At 33.5% G+C, this 20,194-nt stretch overlaps 2 protein-coding genes across 4 annotated transcripts in view; one reads left to right on the forward strand and one right to left on the reverse strand.

Moving 5' to 3' along the window:
- Window positions 1–684: 684 nt before the first annotated feature.
- On the reverse strand, window positions 685–17,972 carry LOC144968302 (ras-related protein Rab-21-like). 2 transcript variants are annotated; one of them, XM_078906527.1, is made up of 6 exons: window positions 17,585–17,972; window positions 15,845–15,904; window positions 11,950–12,057; window positions 11,317–11,435; window positions 10,883–10,971; window positions 685–7,662 (listed from the first exon to the last, which is right to left on the reverse strand). In XM_078906527.1, exons 1-6 carry the CDS (start codon window positions 17,726–17,728, stop codon window positions 7,541–7,543), a joined length of 642 nt encoding a protein of 213 aa, XP_078762653.1. In that variant the 5' UTR covers window positions 17,729–17,972; the 3' UTR covers window positions 685–7,540. The 2 variants fall into 2 exon arrangements, with proteins under 2 accessions (XP_078762653.1, XP_078762654.1); XM_078906528.1 differs by lacking the exon at window positions 685–7,662 and adding an exon at window positions 7,682–7,978 and having other exon boundaries at window positions 17,585–17,940.
- A 672-nt stretch (window positions 17,973–18,644) lies between these two features.
- Window positions 18,645–20,194, forward strand: part of LOC144968303 (TBC1 domain family member 15-like) — a 38,396-nt gene continuing 36,846 nt past the window's right edge. The window contains exon 1 of one of the 2 annotated variants that reach the window (XM_078906529.1): window positions 18,645–18,757. In XM_078906529.1, the coding sequence (XP_078762655.1) occupies window positions 18,740–18,757 (18 nt within the window). In that variant the 5' untranslated portion in view covers window positions 18,645–18,739. The remainder of the gene's footprint in view (window positions 18,758–20,194) is intronic. The other variant, XM_078906530.1, reaches the window with a different exon arrangement.

The following is a 20,194-nucleotide window of genomic DNA, read 5'->3' on the forward strand; positions in this document are numbered from 1 at the left end:
AGTGATAAGAACATCGACTTATGTGGAGTTTTTTTTTTTTTTTACTAATGTTATATAGGAAGAAGGGGGAGGGACCAAGAAAAAAAAATCGACTTGGGTAAAAATCGACTTAGGCAACGTCGACGTATCCAGAGTGCACTGTATTATACGCGGTGCGGCGCGGACGCCCAATTCATGTCTTGAAATGGCATATTTATTAATGTACTTAAGTACTAGAATGGTCAGAACTGTAATACTAAGAGAAGCTTACCTTTATCACCATACTGGGTAGGCATAAGTGATGGGGAGGTGGTGACATAAGCAGATTACTGAGGCGAAAATTTTCTCCCAAGATAATTTTTATCAGATTTTCTTCTTTTTTTTTTCTTTTTCTGGATTGGCCAAATCGTACTAAGTACGATTTTATCGTACTGGTTGGCAGCTATGCTCAGGGGATAGAAATGGAATGTCCAAGGTACAACCAGTTGAGAAGGAACTTCTGGCCTGACCCAACCCCATACTCAAAGAAGCTGTACGGCAGTGAGGACGACATCAGGACCACTGTGGGCTTCATTCACCAGACCGGACTGACCATGTGACGTGACGGGAACGAAGAAGAAGAAGAAGACAGAGTAAGTGCCTCCCTGCCCACTGTGGGAGGCCAGGAACCCCACCCAGAAAAAAAGTATAAGTGTAACACAAATGTGCGGTCATTTAAATCATCAATATTTATTCTCCAAAATATTTTTGTGTTGTGACATAAAACCGAAAACAGAACAGACCAAGACAAGTTTAAATACCGGAATAATACTCGTTTCTATCCCTATAGAGCAGTAAAGTTAGGTGCCCCAAACGTAAACAATAACAAGTTGCTAGTGATTTCCGTTAGGGACCGGAATAATTTACGCACAATATAGGTCTCCCAATTTTGTAGTTTGAGTTGTAGGCAATACACTTTCAGTACTGAAAATATGTTTACATAAAATCTAACAGTTGCAGAAATAATAATATAAGGCTAAATTATTATGAAAATCAGGCTCCGAATAATTCTCGTCTTGTTCACACCAGCGCAATAATTTGCTCTGGTCTAAAAATAGATAGACTGTTACTTTTGATAAATTTTAGAAAATTTTACCTTTTGTTCCATAAAATATCCATATCTAGACATTATTTGATGCATGATCGAGTATTTATGAATATGTGTTTCTTTTGCCACCTAACAGCCAAATTTTAAAGGTTATTTTTTTCTATTATTTACATTGGAACGTGAGCTGTCAAGACAGGAACATGTGGTTTGCCACGTGCTTCTCGACCTTTGTTTACGTTTGGGGCACCTAACTTTACTGCTCTATAAGAACGTACATACAGAACTTTATCATTTCGATCAGAAAATAAATCTGGGTGGATAGAACTGGTTAATAATTTTGATCTCTCGAGTTTTATTTTTAAAAACAGTAACTACACATTTGGTCAAAAACTAAAACGAGTTATTGATAATGGCACTGTCTTAATTTATATAATACTAAGCACATCTCACAATCTGGGAGACCAATATCAATCTTGTGACAAAAAATCAGTAATAATGCTATTTTAAGAACTGCCTACAATGTGAATGCATGGTAAAAAAAACAACAACTTATTTTTAAGCTCTCATACATATTTACAAAAGTACAATTACGTCTTTTTAAAAATAAAACTCCAGACCTAACTCAAGAAAAAGAAATCTACGTATAGAGAGAACAACATTCTTTACAAATACATATTTCATGTCAACTGATACTTTGTGATGTGATGAAAGTTAATGACTAAAATGTATGCAGACTGAAAGGGCTTGCCATTGCAGTCTTTTATCTTGAATGCTAAAATGCAATCTCTGTGAATCTTTATTGCATACCTAAACATTACAAACAGTCCTTTGATCGTTTGTCTTGAAAGTTTAACAGCACTTTGCTTACGACCCTAAAGGGCCATTTAAGCCCCATGAAAAGCATAATTTTTATGCTTAGACATATAAAAGAAAAAAAAACAAAAAAACAATAGACGATAGAGAACATGTACTTCTGTACGCATTATGAGACAAAATTCACAGCCTCTTCCCTAAAAATGAAATTATATATGTATTACGGTACTAACAACATCTAATACAAACATAATATAAAATAACATAGACTTGAGACATCTAACAGAGAGATGCTCTACAATCCTTTAATCAAGACATGTCACAATGCAATGATGTCTATATAATCTATATATTTTTATTGCCCCCCCCCCCTATTGTAATGTTATGCTAATTAATTAGAAAGTCGAATTTTCCATGATAATCGTGTACTTAAAGCAAATTAAGAGTTTGTAAAAATCTTTAATGCCCACGTTAACATGTAGGGTAATTTAAAGTCATGACAGAAATAATTATTTAAATCCATGCTCTACATTGAAATGACTAAACACAGTTTAAAATTTTATTTCATATCTATCGATCAGTTAAGATAACCTTCAACTTGTCAAAACAATATTAATCCTGAGAACTAAAATACATTCTAAAGAACATAGAAAATAACAATGAATTTGTCTTTCAAGTGGTTTATTACTAAATATCATCAAATAAAACCAATAGTTATGGTTTTGAATAGTTAATATTAGGTCAAGTCATTTCACACATCGAGAAATAATTATCTGTATAAAAAACCCTTGGTGATACAAATAAAATTTCAATATGAAAAATATGGTATTTATATAACAAATCTCACCACAATTTCATAGACAGAGTAATTTTAAACATTTCTACAATCTAATAACCATTGATTATGACAACAAAGCTCAAAAATAACCTAAACTGGATTGGTTGCATGGATCTGCATTTCATGAGGTACATTGTCAGTTTTCATGCCTAAATGAGGCACTTTCAACTTCAAAACTTAGAAGACTATTAATTATTGTAATAAGAATAACTCAAAAAAAAGGTTTTTAACATTTTTATAGCGCCATTTCCACCTCAAATATTTTGGAATTTTGAATCAAAATAATTCGAAAATTAAAATTATTAAGCGAAAACAAAACAATAGTGTTCATTTTAACCAAAATATTTCACTGAAATTATTTCACAAAGGAACTTTATACCTATTTCCAAATTAAAAACTGAGAGATCAAGGAGTGAAAATAATCCTCATGTTACCCTGGGGTTAACAAGTTAATCCACTTCTATTTCAATGTGATGATAATAAATATGAGTAAGTATGAATAACAACAGATGATGACAGAGTAAAAGCAGACCTGCCTACAAGAACAAAAAAATTGTATGACTACTAATTCTGGACTCAACTGTAGAAGTGATATTTTAAACTTTCATCATTATGTTTCCCCACTAGATGTGCTGAGAAATTTGCTCCCGTCTTTCTGGATTAACCATGATATTTTTACTATTTTTGTGTTTGGCTGAAGAAGACTTTTGAGCTCAAATGTTCATTTTTGTCCATTACTTTTTAACCATATAAAACTTTTTGCCTTTGAAGCATTATTTAAAAGTACAGGCCACACATTTTTAATTTATTAATTTTGTTTGATATGATAAGGGGAAAGATGCAAATCTTAAGTTAAAATCACTAAGAGAAAAAGTTAGACAAAAGGTACTGGTTCAAAAAGGGAACAGAAGATTCCACGAGCAATCTATCAGTATGCATATTTTGACAATACCTAAAATGTCCAATTCAGGCACAAGAAAAGGTTAATGCTTTAAAAGATTTGTTCAAATTCTTACTTAGTACAATATATTAAAAAAACTAACAACTATGGTAATGGAGAAATGATTTATGAGGAAAAAAATATCATCTCTCAAAGACATTGCACATTTGCCTTCCACCCTCTCTAATAAGGCTCCCCGCCAGGACTGGAAATAAACTGTCTTTCTTTTGTTTGTTTTTAAGGGTTTTACGGTGCTTGCAACACATTTAGGTTATATCAGCGCCAGTAAAAAGGAAGAAAATGGGATAGTAGAAAGTTCTAGAATTACAATTAAAGCACCCAAGAGAAAGGAAGAGAAAGGGGAACTGGGAACAAATAGGGATCAGATGTAGATTCCAAGAGCATACCATCAATGTACTTAGTCTGGGATCACCTATAAGTCTCACCCAGACACAAGCACAAGATCCAACAAAGAAGAATACACTCAAATGCTTACATTTCATTATACATTAAAAATAACAAATATAAAAATATATAACAGAGAGATGATTTACAAGGAAAAAAATATCATCTCCCAAAACAATAGCTATGCATTTGACTGTTTCCCTCTCAGTAAGGCCAACCGGCCAGGGCCAGGACAAAACTAAGTAATCTCATTCCAGAGAGATGATTTACAAGGAAAAAAATATCATCTCCCAAAACAATAGCTATGCATTTGACTGTTTCCCTCTCAGTAAGGCCAACCGGCCGGGGCCAGGACAAAACTAAGTAATCTCATTCCAAGACAAAGACAGAAAGCAAGTTGGAAAACGGATATAGGGGGATAGAAGACACAGTAAGTAACTCCCTGCCCACTATGGGAGGTCAGGAACCCCACCCAGTGGAAATAAACTGAGCAATCCCAATCTGAACAAAGATAGAGAGCAACACGAAAAGGGGAAAACAGAAATGGGGGATAGAAGACACAAGCGACCTCTCTATCCACCATGGGAGGTCAGATGACCCCATTCAAAAGTTAATTTGAGTGACTATCATTTTTCTCCAACTGAATACGAATCAATGTATTTTCAAGTAAGCAGGTCTGCAAAACAAATCACCACAACTATTACATCACCTCTCTTTTTCAAGCAAAATAGTTCCAGCGTGTCGCTAGATCAAATCTTCAGAGCTTTAATTTTTACTATTTTTACTGTATAGTTTCTAGAATTATTGCCTGTACATAAATGACAATCTTAATTGAAATACAAATCACTCATATATTTAGTACAGTAGTGGTATTATTTACAAACATTTTACAGACCACGAAAATCACAAAGCTTTCGAGCAAAAAAAAAAAAAAAAAGAAAAAAAAAGAAAAAGGGACTATATGTAATATAATTTAAGTCATGAAAATACATCACCTCTGATTTCACCATTTATACAAATTCAATCCTAAAAATGACTATTACACACTTTGACCACCGTGTTGAGGAATGAAGCAGTCAAGCACAACAAGAGTATCGTGCACCAATGCCACACAAACTATACTGTTCAATATACACTCATAATCAAACACGTGAAAATAATATAGGCCCAATAATTCAATAAAGTGAAAAGGGTCATAATCTCTTTACATTTCATCACTCTGAAACTCTTTATAGACATCCTCTATAATGTCACGAGTCAATGGCAATGAATAATTTACACAGAAAAACCAAACAAAAAATCAAAAAAATCAACAACAACGAAAAAAAATAATTTTTTAAAATCAACAGACTTATAGTAAATGTGCAATACAGACTTTTTTGTGTAACTGTGTAGTCGTAGGTTGGTGCTTGCAACATTTAACATCAATTTATTAAATATATAATAAACAACTAACAAAAAAAATTAAAGTCCTCAAATAATCAATAAATTGTTAGAGAGTTTCTTAATGGTTCCAACCCTCTGAAAGTAAAGGAGAGAACCCATTTCGTGAACTCATGTCTATGTAGAAATATTTCAACTGTAACATTTTACATTTTAATTTTAAAAAGAAGACGCTTCTTTCTATAAATAAAATAAATTCAAAATTAAAAAAAGAATTCCTGTGATTGTTATTACATTAAAATTTCTTATGTGCTTTACATTGGGGTTAAGTTGGCCTCTCTAGCAGTAAAAAAACAACAAAAAAAACAAAATCAGGTCAAGGTTCAAATCTCAGACTAGAGAAGAAGCGAATGTAAACAAAAAATGTCACTCAATACTGACCTTTTGGAGTAAGTCTAATAAATAAAAATTTACCTAATCTGACTCGAATAGTTTTCATTGAAAATGGGAAGAAATCATTAAAATTGAAAACAGACAAGCAACTAAATTTTAAATGTATGTGACACGAATTCAAAATCTTAACTAAATACCATAGTAACAAACAATATCAAAAGCCTCATAAAGTCATTTGATCCTTCCAATGTACTTACTTGTCATAATTCAACAACATAATCGCAAATGTAAAAACAAAAAATTAAAAAAAAACAAAAAACAAAACAAAAAAAGCACAAAAACCCATGCATACACACACAAATGGTTTAAAAATACTGTAAATCCAGATAACTCACACACAAGTATCAGCATAAATCTCAAAAAAAAAAAAGGTTACCATTTGCCACAAGTACCTAATTAAGATCACTTTTTATCTCATACAAATTGCAGTCCCCATTCACTCCTAGCCGCCATTTGTACACAGCAACTATCAAAACCATTATTATCACAATGTTAGGTAGACATTCTTTACATCATTATAATCATTGTTTCTCATAAGGCATAACAGGAACATGTCATCGAAAACAACGGAGAAAAAATAGTCTTGGGGGTTAAAGGGCAGAATTTGGAAAAGAACATAAGGAATCTCTCCAGCAGGATTGAGAATTAACACAAGATGGACTTTGGATACAAAGCTAAGGGTTAAAAATAAAAAGAGAAATGAACAGTATCAATTGTTTGTTTTCCCTTTGGGTGGACTGCTTATCATTTGCAAAATACTTTCTGACAGATCTGCTCACAGACCAGCTACACAATTGCCCTGCATGGACAAAGGGCCCAAATACGATCTTGACTGCATCAAAGACTGGCATAAGCCCACTTGGGGGTCAAGTGCTATACCAACTGAGCTATCTGAGTCCCCAGACCGAGAGTAATCACGAATTAAATTCAAATACTTTGCTCTATGCAAGCTGACAGTAATAATTTTTTTTCACTTTTAAAATGAAATAAAAACAAGTAATTCTGTTTCCTTTATTGATTCCAATGCTTCCTGTAATGGTCATTAAACATGGAATTCAAATGTTTAAAATCTCATTACAAGTCAAGCCGCAATATTGTTTTAGGCCATCGCCTAATAAGATAAATTCATTTTGAAGGATACTGCCTTCATGAATGAATAGAAGTCATGGTCCTTTTCAGTCTCTTTCTATGTAGTAGGATTTTATATCACTTTCTGAGCAATAATTCCATGACATCCTCAAAATAAGGCACCCGTCTCTTTTGCGAGTACTCTCTGTCAGATTTCTTTATAGAGCTACCCAAATATTGCTAGGAGAAAAGGTGGGTATAAAAAAGCTCTCTATAATAATATGGAATCAATACTTCAAAACTGAGTCAGTTTAGACGATAGTCAGATGATCTTCCAATTGACCCATTGGGCCTTCATTGAATGATGACCTATGACCAAATAATTTACAGTTCCAGTTTGATATTAGATTGATTCATAGAGAGATGAACACAGCTGGTTAATAGGTCAGCTGGTACAAAACATTACAAAGGATAAAAAAAAAAGAAAAAAGAAAGGTGGCAACGTACAAATAAAAATATTTAAAAAAGGGAAAGACATTCTAATTCATCACTCAGCTTCACATGGCAATTAGACTTAACCACAACAACCAGATTTTTGCTGTGACTGCTCCTCGTTATCCTCTACCATTAAGACAGCACTCTGTCTGCCACTAGATCGACCTCTTTTTAAGGTACCTTCTGATTTTTCTATCATACCTAAGATGAAAAGAAAGAGAATCAGGAAATTAATTATTACATATGTGAAAACAGTAATCAACAAAACAGGTAAAATCGAGGATATTAACTTACTTGCAATTGACTTCAGGAGATAACGAACAATGGAGATATTCTAAAAGATTTATAAGTCAAACAAGTAGCTCATTTCAAATAGCTGGGTTTCACGATTGATGAAAACATCAAGCTGTACGCAATTTGTAACAAGATTTTACAATGGATAAGACCATTAAGACAGCACTCTGTCTGCCACTAGATCGACCTCTTTTTAAGGTACCTTCTGATTTTTCTATCATACCTAAGATGAAAAGAAAGAGAATCAGGAAATTAATTATTACATATGTGAAAACAGTAATCAACAAAACAGGTAAAATCGAGGATATTAACTTACTTGCAATTGACTTCAGGAGATAACGAACAATGGAGATATTCTAAAAGATTTATAAGTCAAACAAGTAGCTCATTTCAAATAGCTGGGTTTCACGATTGATGAAAACATCAAGCTGTACGCAATTTGTAACAAGATTTTACAATGGATAAGACCTTTGCCATATAATCTTATGAAGGTATAGAAGGAAATCATGATATGTATGAAGGATTGAAAAGGCAAATATTTGATGGTGAATTGAAATCAGATATGCTGCAGTAAACAAATTTTAAAAAATCAATGGAAATGCTCTGTGAAGAATAAAGGCATTAAATTATTCCAACTATCAGGTAACATCTGTGGTGTAATGGTAGCATGTCTGACCAGTAATAAGGAAGTCTGAGGTTTGATCCTCAATCAAGGCAGGCTGATTTTTTTCTTGTTTTTTTTTTCTTGCTTCGTTTCTTATTATTTCAAAAACACCGATTTAAACAAAATAATGTGCATCAGTGCTGATGGTGACAAAAGTGAAAAAGTAGGAAAATGTTGAACGATTGCCTTTAAGTCCCATTTCTACTGCACTAAGCCCCACTTTTAGAGCAATTGAGATGATAGACTATCATTGATACTCTAGCTAACCTCTGGAGAGTGGGAAATTGCACCTGTGTGTTCCACCACACATCAACTCTCTCATTGCTAGCACATTGTTTCGGGAAAATGTAATTTTAAAAAGGAGGAAATTCCTCCTCTGGATTCCAAAATCGCGGATTTCCGCGGATCCAAGGAAAACCATCACAGCACTGGTGCATATTTTCACCCCAAATAATTGTACCAAATCATAACACATAATTTTTGCCATTATTTTGATGAATTGTTATTTGAAATGCTTTTAAGAACAGATGAACAGCTGCTTAATTTGGTCAAATTTTCATTTCTTACAGAAATATTTGTACCAATATTCCACTTTAACTTTTATTTAAAGTCGGAACCTGTGTCAAAAAAGTTTTAAAAAATATTTTAATATCAAAATTTGGTCAATTTTGGTTCAAATAAAATCAGTACATACTGATTTCATCTGTTAGAGAGGTAGGTTTGTAAAATTATTTACATGTAAATGCAGTCCTTGAGATAAAAGTAAAATATATGTTTAACATTGACAGTCTTAACTGTATAATTAAAAGAGTGTTTTGAGGAAAAATTAATTTAACAAAAAGTACGAGACATTGCAGATATTTTATTGCTACCCTGAAACCATCTAACAGAAACAACGAATTTGCATAGACTAACATAGCTGCCAACTTTTCAAAAATAAAATAAGGAACGCTCATTTGGCCCGGGATGAGTGGACGACGTGTGCCACCCCCCTCCCCCTTTCAACCAATCGCAACATATAAAAGTCAGCCTTTTTAATTACTTTTACTAACTCTAACAAGTTTGAGATAACAGAGGCTAGTCCAAATGTTGCTAAATTATCGGGTTTAGTACCAGCACAATTGGATCGTTAAAATGTCACTTTCCACAATGAGATCAAAATCTCAAAACAGACAATATAAAGAAAGAATTCAACTGCCTCAACTTTGATAAGGACCAATACACAAGAAGCACAATTGTAAAATAAATTAAATAACTTAGGATGGTTAGAAATGCATAACTGCCAACCTGGTACATCACTTGAGAGGGTGTTTTGGGATAAAAATTATGTGAGTTCGGCTAAAAAGTAGGCGATTGCATATATGTTTTCTTTCATGCAACATAATGGTCTTTAAGTAGTACACAATAATAGTAGTTATAGTAAAATGCACCTCTAAATATTGGAGAATTCCTACTTCTTTACTTTGACAAGATAAACACACCTAAAAATGGAGTATACTTATTTTTCTTGAACCTAAACCGTTACAAAAGCTTGCTTGAAAAAAAAAAATTAAAATCAGATGAAGATGTTTTTTTAAAGGGATTAAATGTATATTTTATAAATTAATAAAGGGAAATAACCATTGTCATATTTAATCTATATAAGCAATTGATTTTCTGAGTGAATACCTTCAAATCAAAGATGTGGATTTAATTTTATTTTTAATTAAAATAATATTTGTAACAAATAGTGAAAGTATCAATACTGTCTTAGAATATTAAAAGTATATCGAGGCTAACAGCCATATTCTATCCAAATCTCCAATACATTATGAAAGGTTTGAGTAAAAAACAGGTGTCATATAAACAACTGGAATTTTTTTAATTGTTGAAAATCATTTATGATAGAGGCATAATTCAAATTAAAGAGCTATACAGGATTGGAGATTATGCTGTGCTGATTTAAACCCTGCTCATCAGCTCTCACTGGATAATAATAATAATAATAATAATAACAACAATAATAGTAGTAGTAATAGTAATAATAATGGAACAATAATAATAATTCATTCGGCTCACATGACTTGTTTACCACAAATTAGTTAAAAATTACAAAATACGGATTTTGAACTAAAAATAAGGACTTACGGACTCAGGAAGTCAAATACGGAACAAATCTGTTTTTAACAGAACGGTTGGCAGCTATGGACTAATATTTTTGTTTTTAATTGCTTATAATCTGTGAGTAAAGTCTAGTGGTTTGACTCATACAGCTGGTAAGAGGAGGAATTAATAATAGTGACTGATATGATATAAAGCTGCTTTTTTTTTTGTTTTGTGATAGTGGATAGTTAAACCACACCGCTAAGGTTCCAGGTTCCAATACTTTTGACCACTTTTTTCTTTCTATTTTAAATGGCCCCTCTCTGCACTCCCAAAATCAATGTCTCATTTAGTGGTCAATTCAACAAAATAAATACTCACTTTTACTCAAATCTAAGAACAACTCCTCAATCCCCTTACTAAGTTTCGCTGAAGTATGAAAATGTTTAGCTCCGACAGATGCTGCATACCTATGAGAGAGGAAAAAAGAGGATGATAGAATAGGTCTACAGACCTGTATTGTGCAAGACACTCATCATGTGGGACCTTTTTTTTTATAATGGGGAAGAGGAGAGAAGGGGGAATCAAAATAAAAACAATCCATAAGAACAAATCCTATAAATATAAAAGTGAAGAGCTACAATATTGAAAATAAATCTCCCCCAGAAAACATGATAAAAAGTAAGTTTAATGTTTATTAAGATTGAGATTGTCAACTGCTTGAAATTTAAATCAAACAATAGCTTTTATGATCACTAAGTCAAAATAATTTTAAGGATGCCAATTGATTAACTAAAATGATATGTGGGGCTTACGCTTCTGCTTCTTGTACAGTAACATGCCGACTCTTCTCCAAATCTGTTTTGTTCCCAGCTATACATAGACATACATCCTGCCCCAACATTCGTCTCAACTCCTTCACCCAGTTTTTGACCTGAAAATTATTCATATGAATATTTGGGGTTATCTTTAAAGAGAGAGACAACTGTCAATTACTTAATTAAAAATAAGACTGTTTTCGTGAAAAAAATTATTGTACAAGAGCCTAAAAGTCTGCTTTTGTTCTTTATGTCAACAACATTCTGTGAGAAATTGATATTGTAAAGAGTGTAGACTTGAAAATAAAATTATGAATAAGCATATACATCGATAGAGAGAACAAAGATGAAATCAACTGGCTCTTAAAAAAAAAGAGAAGAGAAGTGTGTGGAAAATGGAAATTGTCCATATTGTCTTAATTGGGTCTACGTTATATTCACATTCCTATTGTTTTTTTGTTTGTTTTCTTTTAAAATTCTTTTTAGGAGTAATAATAACTTTCATAAATTAAGATTCCTACTTTTTACCATCAATGACCAGAATCTGTGGCAGTGTATGACAGATAACAAATTTTCAAAAATGCGATTGTCATTAATAGAAATAAATGCCATCAAAATAAATATCAAAACCTTTTGAAAAGAATCTTCATCTGTGATATCATACACTAGAATAGCGCCATTGCTATCCCTGTAGTATATGGGACCCAAAGCATGGAATCTTTCTTGACCTGCAGTGTCCTAGTAGAGAGAGAGGATGACAAAAAAAAAAATTATTTCTTAAAACCCCACTTGGATTAACTCACTCAGTTTAAATAAATGATTTTATCTAGTAAGAAAAATATAAATGATTAACATTAATTTTTTTTTTAAATTGCGGCTTATGTATATGCTATGTTAAACAAATGTGAATAAAATCAATTGTTTATCTATTAAAAACCATGGCACTTAAGAGGACACTGAGTGGAAATAAAGCAGACCTGCCATTTTACCAACACAAAAAATCAGGACCAAGGTCTCAAAAAATCAGGACACAGGAAAAAAAATCAGGACGCTTGAAAATAAGGGACAAAACGTTACATTGATATTTTTTTTAAACACTCACCTGAGGACACCAAACTCACAGGCGTAGTGTCGTTATTCTGTGCAGTTATTGTCGACCACATTTGGCCAGAAGACTTGGTGATGGCACAAAGCCATAACAAGACTGCCCACGACTAATAAGAGTCATCTTGATAAGAATTATATCACTCAGAAGCTGCCGAGTCATGCTTGCTCTAGCCTCCGTTTTGTTCTTGCGAACAAGCGAAAAAACCCTTTCTGAGTCTGCATTACTATGTGGTAAACAGCATAATCCCTTCATTACCCGCCCTAAGAGTTGGTATTTAAAAACCCCACAACTATCCTTCAATTCACTGATCTCCTGCCACAACCTGTCAACCCTCATCGTCACATCAAGTCCTTCCAGTCTATCAAATTGAAACCTAACAAACTCCTTTTGAAGTTGTTCATGTTCACAGGATGTTCTTGGTTTAAGACATTCGAATCTATTGATCCAGTAACTTATGGACTCGAATTTGGTTGTGGTCCTGACACGGACGTCCAAGATTTTCGCATGTTTGAGAGCTTCATCTCTAAGGGGCAAGTTTTCGAAGATGTATTTTAATGAGGTAAAAGCTCCTGACATCTTCAAAAAATTCTGTCAACTGTGTCCCAGACATCTTTGTTTCCGCTTTCATGACATCAATAAAAAGTCGGGTATCATGGCCTATTAATAAATCCTCTCTATCCTTCTGTCTGCTTCTCCTGTGGTGTTCTATTTTATAAATATCACTCTCCTTGGAAATGGCCTCTGGTTTAACAAAAGCCATTAATATGTCCGTCACAACATCATGAAGACGCTGCTGCAGTAAGTGTACTGTTGGTTCCTCTCTTTGGAGGAGAAGATTAGCATTAATGTAGGTGGGAAGGGCAAACTTGAGGAATAGAGCATAAGCCTTTGACTTTGCGTTAGAAAAAAATAAATCAATTCTCTTTAACCTATCAGACGGTTTTTTAAGGTCTTTAATTTCTGCACTGAAAAAACCAGTCAAGGCATCCCATTGTTCCACAAGTCTTTCAATGCATTTGTGAAGTGACAACCACCTTGTTGGTCCATGTTTGATTATTTTTTTAACAACATGCCCTGTTTCTATTTGGAACTGTTGCAGGGATTTTTGTCTCTTTGTGCTATTGTCTAAGTAGTGATAAATGTCAAAATTTCCTCAATTGGACACCTCAGTGTCTGACAGGCTCGCTTGGCTGCAATATGGAGTAAATGGCAGGGACAACCTTGAATGTGAATATCAGGATTTGTTTTTTTAATATGAGCAGCAACACCATTATGGTTCCCTAACATAACAGCAGCATTGTCACTACCAAAACTAATACAATTCTTCCAAGAGAGTCCATGTTTATCTAACTCACTGCTCAGTGCAGTATAAATATTTTCTCCTGTTGAATTCCCAGTTGGAGTGGTGATACTCAAAACATCTGTCACAACTTGACTATTGTTATGGTACCTAAGCACAATCGGGTATATTTGCTCTGATCCTCGATCATTGCTTCCATCAGTTGACAGTGAAAATGGGGTATCCTTTACAGATTTAACAATTGTTGATTTAACATCCTCAGCAATATTACCCATCAACTGGCGACATTTCGTTCTAGCACATTTGAATTTTTTAGCTATGTCACTATCAGGGAACATCATCTTGAATAGTTCTCCAGCATGATCAGCAATGGCCACAGGGAGGTTGTGTTCAACAATAAAAGTTGTGAATAACAATTCAGCCGTCGCCACCTTATCATCTAAGCTGCTCCGAGACTTTGGCGAAAACATGGACATCACAGATGGGGTTGAAGAAAATGCTTTAGCACGATTCGAATGCTTAGGGGTCTTAATATGTCTTTCCAAATCAGAACGTGCTCCACTACTTATCTTTACGTCACATTCACAAATTGTGCACCTGGCATACTCATCCCCTAACCTTGACTCAGTCACAAAGTTCCAAATCTTCTTATATTCTTCACGGAACTTTTGAACACGAGGTCGTTTTGGTGCTGGCGAAGCCATAATTATCTTAAGTCAATAATTAGATCTATCTATCAACACAAATGAATCAATGGATGTATTATGTATAGCACAAATAACAAAGACCAATTATAATGCACACAGATGAAAAAGTAGTAAAAAAACGAATTAAATCCAAGAAAATGCACAATTAACAATTCAGCTCAGCACGAGGTAGAGTTGAGAACAATGAATCAGTGACTGTGACTGGTGATTGACGATTGAACGAATGGTGTGCACGAAATTGAAATAAACCACAACACAGGTATCTATGAAATAATAACACCTACGAATTCATTCCCGTCTGCCCATACTATAAAACGAAATACTTATGACTGGGCAACATTACCGATATCATTATATCGATACCGGTTCATACGGTCACCTCATTATAGAACAGTAAAGGAAGGTGCCCCAAACGTAAACAAAGGTCGAGAAGCACGTGGCAAACCACATGTTCCTGTCTTGACAGCTCACGTTCCAATGTAAATAATAGAAAAAAATAACCTTTAAAATTTGGCTGTTAGGTGGCAAAAGAAACACATATTCATAAATACTCGATCATGCATCAAATAATGTCTAGATATGGATATTTTATGGAACAAAAGGTAAAATTTTCTAAAATTTATCAAAAGTTACAGTCTATCTATTTTTAGACCAGAGCAAATTACTCCGCTGGTGTGAACAAAACGAGAATTATTCGGAGCCTGATTTTCATAATAATTTAGCCTTATAATATTATTTCTGCAACTGTTAGATTTTATGTAAACATATTTTCAATACTGAAAGTGTATTGCCTACAACTCAAACTACAAAATTGGGAGACCTATATTGTGCGTAAATTTTTCCGGTCCCTAACGGAAATCACTAGCAACTTGTTATTGTTTACGTTTGGGGCACCTTCCTTTACTGTTCTATTTGATTACCGCTAAAAAAAAAAATTCTACCAATTTTTTTCCGCCAAATTTTTTTTTCTAACTAAAAAAATTCGGGTAAAAAGAAAAATCGGGACGCGAGAGAGAAAAATCAGGAAATCGGGACAGCAGCAAATTTCGCATAAAAATCGGGACGGTCCCGATTAAATCGGTACAAATGGCAGGTCTGAATAAAGGTAGGCTCACTGACTAGGCAGAGTAGAAAGATGATTCACGTAGAATCTAAAAAGTCGTTTTAGAACAGTTCAGAAAGGAACTCTGCTAGAGGTAAGCCAGGGACCCCTCATTTACTGCTTTCAAAAAAGTAAGTGATGATATCGTAACTGGGTTTTCAGAGGGTGTTCTTATCGATCAGTTATGACCAACTTGTACTATTGTTGAACAGATATTATGAATTTTTATCAGTCTAAAAAACAGTGTTGTTACTCCCGTAATAAAACTAGCAACAAGTTATTAATTAATTACTGCAATGTAAACTTACCCAAATAGCCAAGTTCACCCTTTTACCACCAATATTCAACTTTTTGTTGAGAAAAGATGCCTGAAATAATTATATCATATCGTTAACGGTTTTTCAGACAAAAATATTCAGGAGACATAATATACTTAATTCACAGAGGATAACATTAAAATCATAATTCTAATTCCTGACAGATATCTATTGCAAATTTAATTGATCTTATCAAAACATTCCTTAAAATAAATCTTTGAAAACTTTTAACCACTCCCCTATAAATAGCATTATTTTATAATAATATATATTGAGGTATTTGTATTAGAACACTGTAATAATGGGTAGAAACTGTTGCCACCAAGCAAGCAGAGATCGGAGATATACAATTTAGAGACAATTTAGATACGTTTAAAAAGAAATTTAAAACTGAATTATTTAGAAGTGCTTATTTAAAAATGTTTAAAAAATAATAAAATTCCCTTTATTCATCCGATAGGAGAAATTTATCTCAAAGGTTATTCCAAACTGAGCTAGGGCTAGGTGACTTGCACTGCCACACAGCGCAGCGGTGAGTGATCGAACTCGGTACTAAGCAAAGACTGTACCATTGAGCCACGCTGTCTCCTGTGGCAGTATAATTTTTGTTGGTTTAAAAAACAAAAAAAACAAAACAATAATTGATAATTACATAAAAATAATGAAAATCAAAATTGCAATTTTAGAACTATCAACAGGTAGTCTAACCCCGCTTTATTTGACGAGAAAGACAAAATCATGGATCAATTGAAAGTCCAGATAGAAATTAAAAAGAAAAGAGTTAAAACTCTTCAAAGTAGCAAAAGTCAGTCAAAGTAACTGTGGTATAAATGAAAAGCTTGTCTAACAACATAACACAAAGCCCAAATAAAATCAAGACAAAAATAAATAATGTAAAAATTACATAATCTGATAGTGTGAGACAGGCAGCAATCCTTCTATGGTCCAAATTAGGGGTATGAGCCGAGAGTCGAGAGTGAGATATGGGCAAAACAGAATTTATTCTGAACTCTTTATCAGTTCCACTCTCTGCCTACTGCCCACATTTTTTCGTCCTCCCCTCTGTATGCTCACTGCGCACGCACATTGGAGTTTGAGTCGGAATATCCACCAGAGACTATTCAGACTTGAGTCGGAATTGCCAGTTCGATAAAATAAAATATATTCTCTCTCTCTCTCTCTCTCTCTCTATATATATATATATATATATATATATATATATATATATATATATATATATATATATATATATATATATATATATGTGACATCTAATTTTAAAAATGGTTTAAATTAAAAATCAACCAAAGTTGGCCATCTCAAACTGGCACAATGTACCAACAAGCAATTTCCCAACTTCCTACTGAAATAATTAACAATGTGAAACTGAATGTAAGATTCAATTTAATATACGAAAACGGATAAAATAGACGTTTCGGGTTTCCCCTTAATCAATGATCAACAAAACAGGATGAATAACAACACAGACGAATTCCCGACTTTTTCCCGTATTGCTGGGAACCCTGTTCATAATAATAATAATACTTATAACAATACCACTACTACTAATAATAATCTAAGTGTAACTTAGTCAAGTAAGTGTAACTAAGACAAAGTAAGACCCTGAACCTGACGCCTGAACGAACAGAAACTGAAACCGATTCCTTCAATGAAATCGAGTGAAGGTACTAATTTCAAACTTGAACACTGCACACTAAAACAAAACTTTACCTGAAGTGTTGTTACATGTTTATCGTTAAACTTGTTTTCTACGTATCTCAACACAAGAGATGTTTTTCCAACACATCCTTCGCCGAGGAGAACAACTTTGAAGTTGAAGTTACGGCCCCCTCCAGCACTACCAGCAGAGGCCATACTTCTTTGCCTCCGATATGATACTTGTCAAAATAAATTTGAATTTTTAAAAAGATTCCCTTCTAGTTAAAGCTTGTTAATCCCGTAAGGATTGCTACAATTCAAATCAAACCCATCCGTTCCAATCTGACACTGTGAACCGAATTAAAACGACGGGACATGGCTTTGATGTTGAAAATCTTGACTGGCTTCCTTCCTCACTCTCTATTTTTATTTTCCCGTGACGACGTCATTGATCACGAGTAATTTGCTTAGAGCGTAAACAATCAATAATAATGCATTTTACTCTATTCACCTTAAATCTCTTATCTCAACAACTATTTCCTTTAAAGTATATATTTTGAAAATAAACTCAAAGTAAAAAATGTTAATTTTCTTTATGAAATCATAAAAATATTGCAAGGTAACTCTAATGATATAAGCGTAAAACACAGGGTTGCCAGATTATTTTTCAACAAAATGCCAGTGGAAGACTCAAAAAATGCCAAAACACTCCAAAAAATGCCAAAGTCTGTTGACTCCCATCCCCACTAAGAAAACTACTCACTTTTGATAGACAATTTACTATCATATCCTGGTGGCTTGCGTGTTTTCTTTTCTTTTCTTTTTTTTTTTTTTTTTTGAATTATACTAAATTTCCTGTTGGGGTAATTTTTTACCTACTGACTACTAAGTGGAGTGCTAAACCACTACACCACGGTTGAGAAAAGGTGTCATTTGAAGTATAATATACAAGAAAAGAAAATGCCAAATGAAAATGCCAAATGCCAAATGATTTTTCTAAATGCCAAACGGTTTTCAAAAATGCCAGATTTTTGGAATCTGGCATTTAAAATGCCAAACTGGCAACCCTCGTAAAACACCGAATATCTAAAGAAAATATCAGTGAGAAAGAAAAGTATATATGGAAACATTTACCGGATGTTGGAAACATAAATAACCCATCTCAGAAGAATCATCAAAAAATATATTTCTGAGATCCGAGTCTGAGTAATAAACTTTCACTTCACAATGTCGTTTCAAAATCAGGTAGGTTTAAGATGCTGATGTTGTCTTAAAGGATACCTTTTGCTATGATTCGAATGTGTCTTTTTCATAATTTTGATCTTAAAAATTAATACCCATTATGAGGTGTGTTGATAAACAAACATCTTGGAACTTGTCTTCTTGAACTTGAATTTGAATATGATGACTTCATCGTCATCGTATTGTGATTGTATTCCTCTCATTTGTTTATTAGTCATGTCATATTCCATAATTTGAAAAACATATGATTACTTAGCTCAAGCCCTTATAATTATAATTGACAGAATCATCTCAAACTCAAAGTGTTTAAACGAATCAGAGTGCCATTGTTATCACAGTTAAGTCCAAGTTATCATTAATAATTCATTAATATTAATATTAAGACAAGAAGATTAACAATTAACAATCATCAATGAATATCATATCAATATCAATGACAATGGCCGAGTGAAAGTAAGAATAATAATAATAAAGAAGACAAATGAAAAACGTCTTAATTTGACCCAAAGAGATGGATGAGACTGGTAATAGTAATAGTAATACTGGTAACAACATTTAATTTGATACCTCATTTGGGAATTGGGAGTTTCTATACGACAAAACAAACTAAACGGTTCCAGAGTTATTGATATTGTTCATTTTCTGTTGAAAAGTTGAGTAAATTTTAATATTACAGACTCTCATCTCTTTACTGCCTCCCAACCAGCATCTCGTGGTGATCGAGAAAGTTTGGGTTTTGCATAGCATTGGACCACTTTTGTATTCACTTACCTGGATACCTCTGTATAGAGCTTTTAGACTTGGTGTAGTCTCCTTCGCTCCTCCTCATCTATTAATGATTGGACCAATTTTTATAATTGAACTTGTTTCCTAGGTTGTTGCTTATCTCCAACTCTGCTTTGAATTTATTCAAATTTTTTGCTGATACTGTGGTTTCTTGTAGTTTATTCCAGTTATTTACAATTCTAGATGAAAAAAAGTTCCTTCTTTCATTTGTTTTAAAACGTTCTTTTTTCAGTTTCTTGCTGTTTCCTCGTGTCTGAATGTTCTTGTTTGGTTTAAGGAATCCTGCCTCTACCCTGTCTATTCCCTTTACTATTTTATATGTTTGGATCATATCTCCCCTTCTTCTCCTGTAATCTAAAGTCGGGAGATTTAATTCTTTCAATCTCTCACAGTATGTTTTGTCTTTCAGGTGTGTGATAAGTTTTGTTGCTCTCCTTTGCACTCTTTCCAAACAGTCTTTGTCTCCCTCAAACTTCGGATACCATATGCAGTTAGCATATTCCAGCTTTGATCTAACCATAGTCTTGTAGATGGTAGTCATGTGTTTTGTTTTCAGATTCTTGAAATTTCTTTTCACTATTCCGAGTGTTTTACTAGCCTTAGATTGAACATCTTTAATTTGCTTCTTGAAGTTTAGCTTCCTATCAATAAATA

The sequence above is a fragment of the Berghia stephanieae genome, chromosome 3 (assembly GCF_034508935.2).
Source record: "Berghia stephanieae isolate SIO BIC M18660-M18661 chromosome 3, UCSD_Bste_1.3, whole genome shotgun sequence".
Lineage (NCBI taxonomy): Eukaryota > Metazoa > Mollusca > Gastropoda > Nudibranchia > Aeolidiidae > Berghia > Berghia stephanieae.

Coding starts and splice junctions, on each gene's coding strand:
- LOC144968302 (XM_078906527.1), bottom strand. CDS start 17,728: ATGGCCTCTGCTGGTAGTGCTGGAGGGGGCCGTAACTTCAACTTCAAA. Junction 15,905..17,584: donor AACATGTAACAACACTTCAG/GTAAAGTTTTGT, acceptor TAATTATTTCAG/GCATCTTTTCTCAACAAAAA. Junction 10,972..11,316: donor ACTGTACAAGAAGCAGAAGC/GTAAGCCCCACA, acceptor CCTCTCTCATAG/GTATGCAGCATCTGTCGGAG.